Source organism: Elgaria multicarinata, chromosome 8, assembly GCF_023053635.1.
Source record: "Elgaria multicarinata webbii isolate HBS135686 ecotype San Diego chromosome 8, rElgMul1.1.pri, whole genome shotgun sequence".
Lineage (NCBI taxonomy): Eukaryota > Metazoa > Chordata > Lepidosauria > Squamata > Anguidae > Elgaria > Elgaria multicarinata.
Window position 1 is genome coordinate 25,227,190 of NC_086178.1, and position 13,843 is coordinate 25,241,032.

The 13,843-nt window shown below is 44.4% G+C and overlaps 1 protein-coding gene across 1 annotated transcript in view; it reads left to right on the plus strand.

Annotated features, from left to right (window-relative positions):
* Positions 1–13,843, plus strand: part of SI (sucrase-isomaltase) — a 162,099-nt gene that overhangs the window by 60,062 nt on the left and 88,194 nt on the right. The window contains exons 21-23 of the mRNA XM_063132013.1: positions 179–303; positions 5,334–5,422; positions 8,861–8,910. Coding sequence (XP_062988083.1) covers positions 179–303; positions 5,334–5,422; positions 8,861–8,910 — 264 coding nt within the window. The remainder of the gene's footprint in view (positions 1–178; positions 304–5,333; positions 5,423–8,860; positions 8,911–13,843) is intronic.

Sequence of the window (13,843 nt, forward strand, 5' to 3'; positions counted from 1 at the left end):
GGGGCCTTGCAAGGGCTTGGGTGCGAGTCCGCCTGAGCACTCGCAACATCCCTAGTCATGGCCAATTGATTTCGAGGAGATGGGCAACATCCACCTCTCTTGTCTAGAGCAACTTGGAATTTGAGATCTTATGAATATTGTAAATATCTACCCTGGCTTTCTCACTCTCATAAATTAGAGCATAAGAGCACCTTGGAGGAAAAAACAGTTTCAGATGTATCTCCCAGCCGACAAACTAGGACTTCATGTCAGAGGAGGTTACATCTTTCCAACTCAGCAACCGGCCAACACAACGTTTTACAGGTACTATCTGAGGATCAGATTTAGAGACTCCCTTATTCCTGGTCCGTTTGATTGATGCACAGCTTCTGAAGTACATTTCAATGCAATTACTTCAATCTTCTGTGTCTTCCTTGAGGTCAGACTAGGGGTGGGGAAGACATTGGTTCAGTTCACATTTTAATGCAAATGTACCTAATTTCACACTTTCAAAGCAATAGGTGAAGCAAAACCCATTTATGCTTTGAAATCTGCACATCTCTGAACGTTGTGGTGGAATGCTCCAATCAAACAATGCGTACAATAATTTATTTAATTTATTTTTATTTATTATTAGATTTATGTCCTGCCTTTTTTCCTCCAAGGAACCCAAGGTAGTATACATAATCCTCCTCCTCTCCACTTACCTTCACAGCAACAACCCTGTGAGGTAGGTTGGGCTGAGAGTCAGTGACTGGCTGAAAGTCACCCAGGATGCATCCAAGGCTGAGTGGGGACTAGAACCCAGATCTCCCGGCTCCCAGCCCAACACTCTAGCCACTACACCACACTGACGCTGTGTATATTAGGAAAACATGCACACTAATGTGTGTATATCAGTGGACATAAAGTTTTAAAATGCAATATATTAGGTGAATTGCTTGCAGAAAATGTGCTTGTTTGCATGCAAAAAGGCATGCATTGGCAGAAAGTACACAAGACCCATACAAATTTTGTTATGAACTTTTTTCTTTTTTTAAAAAAAATATCTCAATGTTTGGGATAAACATAAGTTTGAGAAAATGAGGAAAGGAAAGCGAAATTGACATTTTATCTATCTCTGGGATAGACTAAGAACTACATATTGTGTTTGACTGGAAGTAGTAGCTTTCTGTGATACATCATTTTCCTTTAAATAATACAGCCTGAAAAATACAGCTCATTTGGGCCCAATGTCCCTTCTAAGGCTTTGATGGGAGTTGAAGGTGAAGGTGAATTTTTGCCACACTAATGGTATTACAGGCACTACTCAGTGCCAGTGATTTTGCTAAAAATTAGTGTGGCAAAATGTTGTAAACAGATACCTGTGCATTTGTCTCAATGGCATGCATGGGAATTTATACCGGCTTATATAGTCATGGGAAGTGTCTCTTGCTTCCTGTAATTATATTTAGCCTCACAGTCTAAGGAGTCACACGTGAGCTTGTATATTCTCATTTATCCCAACATAAGCCCATATGTTTTCAGTTACTTTGGAGTAATCATGGAACAACCGACTGGATTTGCACCATTATAATGAATACAGGATGCCTATTTTATTTGTCACATACCTATTAGATTTAATTCTCACCTTAGATATTATCATTGTCTATGCCAATGAATTATTTTTCTTATAAACATTCAATATGCTTATGAGAAAATCTGTGGTGATGTCCACATTCTCACAATGGGAACCAGATACTAGGGGTGGGTGAGAATTATATATATATATATATATATATATATATATATATATATATATATGTGTGTTCTAAGATTCATGAATGTGTTCATAAATGTGATTTAAGATTTATTTATTTATTTTAAAAAGTGAATGTGGTAGAAAGTGAAACTGAGAGATTCCCCATCCAGACTTTGAATGCTTTGCTCTAAAAATTCGGAGTCTCTCTGATTCTAGCTTTCAACCATGGGCATGTCTACATGAGACTTTTATCATGGAGTCATCCCTAGGTCACCCCTGTGCATCCACATGACACACAGGGGAACCTGGCAGCAACCAGGGACGACCTCTCCATTTTTACAGGATAACTGGTTGCCCAGTTATCCCGATTTTGCCCACAGTCCGAGGACCATCCTGAGACTGCGGGAGGTATGGGTGCAGCTCCCTGCCCATCAGGTGAGGGGTTGGCAGCAATTTTGCCACCCCTGGGATGGCAGGGAGCAGGTTGGGGGTCCGATTTTGGGGGGAAAGGGTTTTCCTCTTACTTTTTTGTTGGAGTGGGGCCTCGCTCTTGTGCGACCAGCCCCGCTGCTTCCCGCCTAAGAAATGGCAGCCATGATGTCCTTGCTTCCTCCCCAGATGTTGTGCACTATGTGTGAATCCAGGGGGAGGGTCTTGCAATGAGCACATGATTCTCCGCTGTCCCTCCATCTGCACCCTTAGGTGTAGACATGCCCCACTTTAGTGGTGCTTAATTAGAGTTGCCACATCTTTTTTTTCTGACACCCCATCTTTCACAGCTACATTGTAGCAGGCACAACATTATTATTATTATTATTATTATTATTATTATTTATTTATTTATTTATTTATTTATATAGCACCATCAATGCACATGGTGCTGTACAGAGTAAAACAGTAAATAGCAAGGCCCTGCCACATAGGCTTACATTCTAATAAAATTATAGTAAAGCAATAAGGAGGGGAAGAGAATGGAAACAGGCACTGGGTAGGGTAAACAGGCACAGGGTAGGGTAAAGCTAACAGTATAACAGTATAATTAACAGTCTAAAGTCTGAGCAACATCAAGTTTTAAAAGCTTTAGGAAAAAGAAAAGTTTTTAGCTGAGCTTTAAAAGCTGTGATTGAAGTTGTAGATCTCAAATGTTCTGGGAGAGCATTCCAGGCGTAAGGGGCAGCAGAAGAGAATGGACGAAGCCGAGCAAGGGAAGTAGAGACCCTTGGGCAGGCGAGAAACATGGCATCAGAGGAGCGAAGAGCATGAGCGGGGCAATAGTTTGAGATGAGAGAGGAGAGATAGGGCGGAGCTAGACTGTGGAAAGCTTTGAAGGTCAACAGGAGAAGTTTATATTGGATTCTGAAGTGAATTGGAAGCCAATGAAGAGATTTCAGAATTGGAGTAACATGGTCAGAGCGGCGAGCCAAGAAGATGATATTAGCGGCAGCGTGGTAGACAGAAACCAACGGACTGATATGAGAAGAAGGAAGGCCAGAGAGAAGAAGGTTGCAGTAGTCCAACCGAGAAATAACCAGTGCATGAACAAGCGTCTTGGCAAAAGAGACAGACAGAAATGATCGAATCCTGGCAATATTATACAGGAAAAAGCGTCAGGATTTGGCTACTGCTTCAATATGAGGAATAAAGGAGAGTGAGGAATCAAATATAAAGCCAAGCCTACGAGCTTCCTTGACCGGAGTAAGCGTAACATCATTGACAGTAAGAGAGAATGAGAGATGAGGAGAAGGTTTAGGAGGAAAAACAAACAATTCAGTCTTTGCCATATTAAGTTTCAAACGACGATGAAGCAGCCAGGCTGAGATATCTGAAAGACATGCCGAGATACGATCGTGAACATCAGGAGAAAGTTCCGGAGATGAAAGATATAATTGTGTATCATCGGCATACAGATGATATTGGAGGCCATGAGATTGAATAAGATTACCCAAGGGCAACATGTATAAAGAAAACAACAACGGGCCAAGCACCGAGCCTTGTGGAACCCCTACTGAAAGGGGAAAAGAGGAAGACGAGTTGCCATTAGCCAACACGCTGAAGGAGCGACCTGCTAAATAGGAGGCAAACCAGTTATAGACAGAGCCATAAAGACCAAGGTCATGAAGGGAGTCTAAGAGAAGATCATGATCAACCGTGTCAAAGGCTGCGGTTAGATCAAGGAGAATAAGAACGGAATAAAGGCCTTTAGACTTGGCAGTAAGAAGATCGTTGGTGATCTTAGTAAGGGCTGTTTCAGTGGAATGCAAAGGACGGAATCCGGATTGAAAAGGATCCAGAGCAGAGTTACTAGAAAGAAAGTCAAGACGAGAGTAGACCACACGCTCCAGGATCTTTGAAACAAAAGGCAACTAAGAGACAGGTCGGTAGTTAGAAAGAGATAGCCTGTCAAGAGTAGGTTTCTTGAGAATGGGAGAGACTGTAGCAGTCTCTCCCTCTGTTTGAAAGCAGAGGGAAATGAACCAGAGGACAGAGAAAAATTAATAATATGAAGCAAGGAAGGAAGGATAGTGGGAATAAGATTTATAATGACGCGAGAAGGAATCGGATCACGAGAACAAGTGGAAGGCTTCGAAGAGCGCAGTATTGTAGACAGTTCATCAGCTGAGACCGAAGGAAACGCAGAGAAATTTGCAGGAGGAACTGGCAGATGAGGAACAGGAACTGGAAGAGGAGCAGAGCTGGCCAGATCGGAGCGAATAGTTTGGATTTTAGCATTGAAAAAAGAGGCAAAGTTGTTAGCAGACAGAGAGGCAGGGAGAGATGGTGGATTAGGCTTCAGAAGAGAATTGAAGGATGCGAAGAGCCGCTGAGGATGCCTAGCATTTGACTGGATCAGCGTTGAGTAGTACTGCTGTTTGGCCAATGAAATGGCAGAAGAGAAAGAGGAGAGTACAAATTTGTAACGGACAAAGTCCGCCCAGTCCCTGGTCTTACGCCAAAGGCGTTCAGCTGCCTGGGAACAAGAGCGAAGGTAGCGGAGGAAAGAGGTGAGCCACGGTTGGGGTTGAGAAGGGCGAACTATCCGAGTTGTAGAAGGAGCAAGATTATCAAGAGTTGAAGATAAGGAGGAATTAAAGGAGGAGACAGCTGAGTCCAAGGAGACAGCCGAAAAGACAGAAGGAAGAGAGGAGGCTAGAGACTGTGAAAAAGCCTCGTAGTTGATAGATTGCAAGTCACGGCAAGTGCGAGAAGCGGGACGAAAAGGAGGAGGATTATGAGTAATATTGAAAGAAACTAGATGATGATCTGACAAAGGAAAGTCAGCCTCTCAATAGTACTGTTGAGCCTCTCAATAGTAGGAATAGCTATACCTATTAAATGTGGTCAGTGCACATAGAGTTCAGTTCAGTTTTGATTGGCACTTACCAAAATTTGCAAATATCCTCATAAATCTGATGGAAAGAATTTGAAATTTAAAATGTTCTGATGTGGGAGAAAACAAAACTGACAGATTTATCCATCCCATCAAAATACTGAAAATTATTGTGTCTATTAATTAAATGACAATAGAGATTAACATATCCACTTGCCAAATTGTAACTCTTGGAGTCAAATGCACCTCTAAAACATAGCAATGTACGGTATTTTTTTTTAACAGCCGTCAAAATCCCATGGGACTTCTAATTGCCTTGGATGAGAATGGAACAGCAGCTGGAGACTTATTCTGGGATGATGGCGAAACCAGAGGTAAACCAACTAATGTTAGAATAATAGAAGTAATATGTATAAAATCCTATTGTTGGTATGGTTTCTATTTCTCATTTCAAAACATTACATTAATTATGCAGTTAATTTGAGTGACAGCAATTACACACCTTGCCTCCTTTTATTAAAACCGCACACACTGTGTTTATATAATCTTTCAGGCCATCTATAACCTTTTAAGACTGCATTCCTATATACACTTTCCTGGGAGTAAGTCCCATTGGACACAATAGGACTTACTTCTAAGTAAATCTAGGAGAAGCCTGGGCTGCTTTAAAAAGAAGAGGGTTATAATTTGGCTTAGAGTCGCTGTGATAAATTATCAAATGCCTTTGCTAGGTAGGTACGGATCCTGCTACAATGGGAACACATTTCAGTCTTTACAATGTCTTAGAAGCCAGTGGTTTATTGTGTGAAATATACAAAACAATACAATATCAAATGTTATTTCCTTAAACCTTCCTAAAATCTCATGAGCATGCTTCTTGCTTTTCCAAATTTGCTAGTAAACTGGTTTCTTATTGTCAACAATTCCTTTTCCCTGCTAAGTGTTCTAGAGTGTGGTATCTATCAGTTTTATTTCTGGAAGTTGTAGGGCATCTATCGTTCACTCTACACAACACAATAACTGTCAAGTTTTGGTTATTTCGCCCCCGCCCCAGAGGGCTATTAGTGAAATATGGCTAAAATATTTTTTAAAATGGAGATGAATAGTATGAAGAGACAGCCTTCTGCATTTTCTTTATTTAGGAGCCCCTGTTCCCTAGATCAATCTTCCCATCTGGTAGCCACCAGAGGTATTGTACTACAACTCCCAGTATGCCACAGTCAATATGGCTGGCTGGGGCATGTTAGGAGCTGTAGTCTAACACATCTGGTGGGCCTCTGGTTGAGGAAGGCTGTCCTAGAAATTAGTCCTGGGACTGTATTATCTATCTATCTATCTATCTATCTATCCATCCATCCATCCATCCATCCATCCATCCATCCATCCATCCATCTATTGTTTTATTGCACACCTTGAGTAAGATTTGGTCAGACAAGCTGGGAGCCCAAATAGCTACAGAGTTTCTTTAGTTGCAACATCCATCAATTGAAAATGAGTGAGAAAGACTTTAGGGGCCTTTCTACATTAGGCATTTACCTAGTGTTCATTATTCCCTACTCAAAGTTGTTTACAGGTTCCTTAGATGACATTGTGACTCTCCAGCTTTGCTTCTTCATATAACCAGCACTTTCAGCAAGCCTTTTTGGAGCAGGGAAAATGTGGCATTTAATTGTGAAGGCGAATGAAAGCGCAATTTCCTCTTTGTGTATTTACACTGTTCTGCTATACCATAGTGTCACCTAGGGGTTATGCAGTGGAAAAGCAAGAAAATACATATTCCTCATGTAGTGCTCGGATATAAATTTGACCAAAAGTAGAAGCAGTGGATTAATGGCCAATTTACAGCCCCATGTTAAAACTTAAAGATGCAAGAATGCAATATTTATTTCTTGTCCTTGAAATGAAGCACTCAATGTTGTCCATACTTTTTCCATGGTGTGTTAGTTTCTTGTGCTGATCAAACATCCACACACACACACACACACACACACACATATTTTTAACAGATGTTACTGTATGAAAAGGTACCATCTGCTTGGTAACCCTGATTCTCTGGGACTGAAATGGCAATGTGACTCCAAACAGACATGAGGTTTATTAAGCTTCCTTTCCTCTAGAACACCATGTTGTTTTGAAATTTTGAACTTTTGAGAGTATGAGAGTGGGAGTGAAATGTCACAAGTGCAGTGAATTCCTTGCATGAACCCGGAATATTAGAATGTCAGAGTAAATTCTAAATTATTCAGTACACACTTTTCCTTTATTTTTCTCCTTCTTGGAGCAAAGGCAGCATCCTTGTTGATGTCAGGCATAGGGTTGCCAACTGACCGAGGGGGGGGGGAACGCCCCAACCTCCCCTGTTGCTTTTAACAGCAGCTTGATGTGAGGAACTCATCCAGCGAGGCTTTTACTAGCATAAAGATAATCATTCTCATCTGCAAATTGCTGGATAACAAACCAATGTTAAAAGCAAAGATATAGCAGTCAGGTCAAAAGTTGGCACACCTAATGAGCCCTAACGTATGGTTCCCAAAGGAAAAAAATGCACCAGCGTTCATGATGTCTGCATTCATACCGCAATGCTACACACAGCTTTATGTCTTAGGCCAGATCTACACCAAGCAGGGTATTGTACTACGAAAGTGGTATGTAAAAGGCAGGAGCCACACTACTGCTTTATAGCGGTATTGAAGTGCACTGACAACTGTTGGGGCCCATTGACACATACCACATACCAATTTCATACCACTTTTATACAGCTATCCTGCTTGGTGTGGCTCCTGCCTTTTAGATCACTTTCAAACTGCTTTCATAGTGAAATATCCTGCTTGGTGTAGATTAGGCCTGGGGAAAAGGGAATGAGTGGATTCCATATTTGTTCTGTTGTTGTTGTTGTTGTTGTTATGCCATATTTTTATCTGGCCTTTCAAACTGTTATTGGGCCCATTCAGAAGACACCTTAAACCATGGCTTTAACCATGGTGAATAAGGCTTTTGAACAGGGCCATTGCCTCCCAAAATTGCTCACACCAATAAAGAGAGAGAGAGAGAGAGAGAGAGAGAGAGAGAGAGAGAGAGGCCCTGCCTTCAGAGTAACAAACTAAAGTGATGACATTGATTAAATAGGGGAAGGGCATAATTTATGGAGGCTCCAGAAATTGTGCAGTTCCCCTGTTGCATCAATAGTGGCGGCCATTGATGCAGAGGGAAGTACACAATTTTGGCATGAAGCTGGACAGCTGCTGAGCTCTCTGGAGACCTCACAGGCACTCAAGCATGGTCTGTGCTCATGCCAGGAGTACCCAACTGGGTCTGGGGAGGTGAATGGGGTGTGGTTCAGGGCACTGGACTCCTGGGCCATTTCTACATCTGCCTTTTTTCCTGGGATCATCCCGGGATCATCCCTGTATGTTCAAATCACACACAGGGGATCCCGGGAGCAGGCAGGGATGATCCCTCCATTTTCCTGGGATAATCCTTAGGTGTAGAAAGGGCCCTGGACTCAGCTGGGTGCTCATGACATCCCTAAATAGCATTGGAGGGAAAAGAAAAAGAAGGGAGTTCAGTTCTTCTAGGCCAGAAAAGATGGGTCATGGTCTCAGGGATGGGGAAGTGAGCATGATGTGTTTCCCTTCTGCTATTTGTTCCCATCAGGAAAGGAAAATTTTGGAAGGTTGATTAACAAATTTTTGCACACATACAAAAAACCAATTCTGCATTGTCATTTAGCTAGTGTTGTGTATACATTGACTGAATAAATGTTTGCCTTATGACATGCTGCTTCAAATGTACCTTTCCCTCTGTATTTTTAGATACAGTGACAAAGAACTCCTACATCTTATATGAATTTAATGTCTCCAATGTAAGTATATTTTCAATAGTGCTAGAGATTAAATGGCATCGCTCCCCAAAATTGTCCTCAGGTTGCTCCTCTGTGAATTTTTGGTGTCAAATGTCCAAAATTTCTCTGAGTACCTAAAATATTATAAATGGAGAAAGATGGTAAAAATATGTTTCAAGCAATGATAATGCTAACAATCATGGCTAATTGCCATTCATCATACCTATATAATTTATTTATTATCTATTTATTAAATGTATATACCGCCCCATAGCCGAAGCTCTCTATCAAGGCAAAGGAAGCTAGTTTGCAGTCCTACAGGATTGCCACATTTCAGACGGAAGGCTCCAAGAACAGAGTCCTCTGGCCATTCAGTGCCCTGCTGGCAAACTTCATGCTGGGAGAGAGAAATGGAATTTTCACCCACGCCATCCTCCTTTGCAAGAATTTCTGCTCACAGTTGGGCCTCTGAGCCTCTCTAGTTGAAGCTTGCTGTTGGAGGCAGGCCTGAGAGGGGCCTTTGGATCTGGTAGTTCCTCGGCGTCTCTTCTCCCATCCTCATCTTGCCTGCTAGCTTGTCTCCCTCCTTCCTCTTTCCAAGGTCAGAGCTTTGACCTTGAATAAGGAGCCGCCACAGAGCTTTCTGTGATTATTATTATTAATTACATTTGTATACCACCCCAAAGCCGAAGCTCTCTGGACGGTTTACATAGAGGGAGGGGGGATCCCGCAATCTGATTTTTTCACAAACTGATCATATCAGCCCCACCACCCTCCTCACCCTGTACATTTGGGGAATGACAGTCTGAACAGGAGAACCTGCTGTACCCATGGTGGGTCTCCATGTGATCCAGGACCCTGATTTTCTTTCTACTACATTCTTCCCTCTTTCTGATTCACCTGTTCCCTTTCCTGGGTCTCATGGCTCATCTCTTTTTGCTCCCTTTCTCTCCTTACTTATGATTTCCCCCAAATTGTGCTGTATTCTTTCCCCCTTCCTGATTTTCACTTCCTACTATCCCTTTCTCTCCAAAACCCGACCTCCTCCCTTCCTTCTCCATTTTTAAAGTCCCCAACGCTTCTACGTGAATTTTTCACTTCTCTTTTGTTGTGGCATATCTTGTAACAAAATTAGTCAATTGGAAGCAGGAAGCTACCCAAGGTTGTACCATGCAGTTGGCTCGTAGCTTACTAAAATAAACACACATGTTCCAAATATGTTCTAAATAAAGGTGCATAGGGCCAGGCTGCAAAGTCCAGAAGAGCTGAACAAACATAATGTGTGGGAGTGATGAGAAACGAAAGAGGCTGCAACCTGCTCTACTGAGGTTGAAAAGTTCAGCTCCCTCTATTTCCAGCTCTTTCACTTCTGATTGCAGATACTACTTTGTTAACTAAATAGAACTGTCACCGGTTTATTTCATTTAGGGCACAATTCTATGCATGTTTAGGCAGAAAAAGTCCTACAATTTCCGTCTGTTCCATTATTTTTTTAGTGTTTTGTCTATGTTTGTTACATATATGTAGTGTTATTTGTTTCCTCTATGATTTTGATCTCCTTGACCTATATGGTCAGAGGCTTTATAAGTTTGTCTATTTGTTGTTTCAACCATCATGGTCATATCTGGAAACAAAGCCCGATGGGGAGAGACTGAAAGAACTGGGCATGTTTAGCCTGGAGAAAAGAAGATTGAGGGAGACATGATAGCACTCTTCGGATACTTGAAATGTTGTCACACAGAGGAGGGCCAGGATCTCTTCTCGATCCTCCCAGAGTGCAGGACATGGAATAATGGACTCAAGTCACAGGAGGCCAGATTCTGGCTGGACATCAGGAAAAACTTCCTGACTAAAGTATGACAATGGAACCAATTACCTAGGGAGCTCATAAGAACATAAGAAATGCCATGCTGGATCAGACCAAGGGTCCATCTAGTCCAGCACTCTGTTCACACAGTGGCCAACCAGCCATTGGCCAGGGACCAACAAGGCAGGATATGGTACCACAGCACCCTCCCACCCATGTTTCCCAGCAACTGATGCACACAGGCTTAGTGCCTCGAACACAACCATCAGGGCTGGTAGCCATTGCCTCCAGGAATTTATCCAACCCCTTTTAAATAGGGGTGTGCACGGACCCCCCAATCCGCTTCATGGCCCAATCCTCTTCGCGCCGCTCCGCCCGTGTCCTGTTCTGCTCTGCAGAGCAAGATCCGGCTTCACTGCCGTCGCTACATGGACAGCAGCAGCGGTGGCGGCGCAAGATAAGCCACCTCCCCACCCCTTACCTGTATCTGTCATTGCGAGAGTCAATTGAGGACCCGGCTTGAAGCCAGAAGAGGCCTCAGCTTTCACTTCCAGCTTCAACCGGGGCCTCAATTGAAGCCCACGACGGACAAAGGTAAGCGTCCCTCCTCCCTGCTCCTTTACCTGGCAGCACCGGCGCCACATGGATGGTGGCACCAGTGGTGCCAGGTAGGCCAGCCCCCCTGCCCCCTTACCTGCATCCATCACGGGCTTCAATTGAGGCCCCAGTTGAAGCCAGAAGAGGCCTCGGCCTTCACTTCTGCCTTCAACCGGGGCCTCAATTGAAGCCTGAAACAGACGCAGGTAAGCGTCCCTCCTCCCTGCTCCCTTACCTGGCGCCACTGTATGGATGGCGGCACCAGCAGCACCAGATGAATCCCCCTCCCCCCCCACTTACCTCCAGGTGAAGCTCCAGATTGAGGCTATCCTCTTCGCCTCGATCTGCAGCCCCCCCGACTCTCTTCGCCTCCGCCTTTTCCGGAGGCGAATTAGGCCGGCTCGCTCCTGCTTCTCTGAACCAAAGAGAAGCGGAGCACATCCCTACTTTTAAAGCCATCCTCCAACCTGTTGTTCTCCAGATGGTTTGAACTACAACTGTCAACATTCCTGACCATTGGCTATGCTGGCTGGGGCTGATGGCAATTGAAGTTCAAAAAATCTGGAGGGCTCCAGGTTGGGGGAAGGCTGCTTTGTTCCTATGATTTCTAAAGAAGTGGGGGGTGGAAAGCCAAAGGGAAAAGGGTGGAACCTGGAGAATGTCCAAAAATATTTATTATAGCCTATGCATTTTGGACTGTGTAGTTATAGGGGCACTTTGTACAACAATATCAGCTCACTTCTCTCCTGAGCAATAATGTGCTATGATTTTCTCCTCCTCCTCTTCTTTTTTTTATCAACAACCCCAAAAACCTTGTAACTACTTTAAGCAGAGGCGTGGCTGGCCCAGCCATGTTCAATCGGTATGACACCTTTTTTTCTTTAAATGTGCCCTCTTTGGTGTGGGGGCTTAGGACAAAAAAAAAAAAAGGAGGAGGGGGAGGGAGCATTAATTTAAAGAAAAAAGTGGCTGCGGGGAAACATTTAATTCAACCCCCCTACCCATGTGTGATGGTCCCAGTCTGGATCTGGACCCCACATGCCTACACAAAAGAATGAACCTGTTCAGACATCATGCTAAACCACAGTGGTTAAGCATCTTGAGCTAAACATTAAGGCTTAGTGTGTCATGTCCACCATGATTTAGCATGTTGTGTGAACCATTCCTAACCGTGGCTACATAAATATTGTTTAAACACATTGAATAATAATAATAATAATAATAATAATAATAATAATAATAATAATAATATATTTACTTCTTACCCGCTTCTCCCTCTGGATTGAGGTGGGGAACAATATTGAATACAAAAATTAGGGGTGTGCACGGACCCCCCACTCCGCTTCATTTTAAGATCCGCCATTTTCGGATCGGCCCGCTCCGCCCCGCCCCCACTCCGCCTGTGCCCACTCTGCTCCGCTCAGAGCTCCGGATCTGGATCAGAGCTCCGGTCCCCCCCATAGGGGGGGGTTACCAGGCCCTGCCGCCATCGCCGCACATGCGGCGACGGCGGCAGAGCCCGGTAAGTTGGAGGGGGACCTTACCTGCCTCCGTCCGTGGTCCGTCGCCGTCTTCAATTGAGCCCGTGGTTCCACCAGGAAGTCTGGGCCGCAAATGCGGCCCAGACTTCCTTCTGGAACCACGGGCTCAATTGGAGACACTGACGGACCGCGGACGGAGGCAGGTAAGGGAGAGGAGGCCGGGGGTTACCGGGCCCTGCCGCCATCGCCGCCCATGCGGCGACGGCGGCAGAGCCCGGTAAGGGACCAAGGGGGAGGGGGGCCTTACCTGCCTCCGTCCGCGGTCCGTTGCCGTCTTCAATTGAGCCCGCGGTTCCACCAGGAAGTCTGGGCCGCGGCCCAGACTTCCTGCTGGAACCACGGGCTCAATTGGAGACGCTGACGGACCGCGGACGGAGACAGGTAAGGGAGAGGAGGGCGGGGGGCGTTACCGGGCCCTGCTGCTGTCGCCGCATGGGCGACAGCGACAGCGGCAGGGCCCAGTAAACCCCACTTACCTTTCCGGCAGAGCTCCGGATCGAGGCGAAGGATCCGCCTTCACCTCGATCCTCTTCGCCACGCTCCGCCGGCCCCCCAATCCTCTTCGGCTCCGCCTTAAGGGCAGGCGAAGCCCCCCGCTCCGCTACTGCTTCTCCGGTCCGATTAGAAGCGGAGCACATCCCTAACAAAAATATTATAAAATACGTAGAACTGATTAAAACATATAAAACTAATATGTTATTAAAATAACAGCGAGACATCGTAAAATTCGACTGCATAGACTTGCTGGAAAAGATCAGTTTTTATAGTATTTTTATATTCAAAAAGACTTTTGACTTGTTGAATCTCTTCCGTCGGGCCATTCCACAGTCTGGGAGTGGCAGAAGAGAAGATCCTCTGGGTAACAGTTGCCAGTCTAGTTTGTGGCAAAGGGTTAGTGGCCTAACCATGGTTTAGTGGGTTGTCTGAACAGGACCAATAAGAAAAGGTTATGATCAATTACATACATTTAATGTAGTCATAGAATCATAGAATAGTAGAGTTGGAAGGG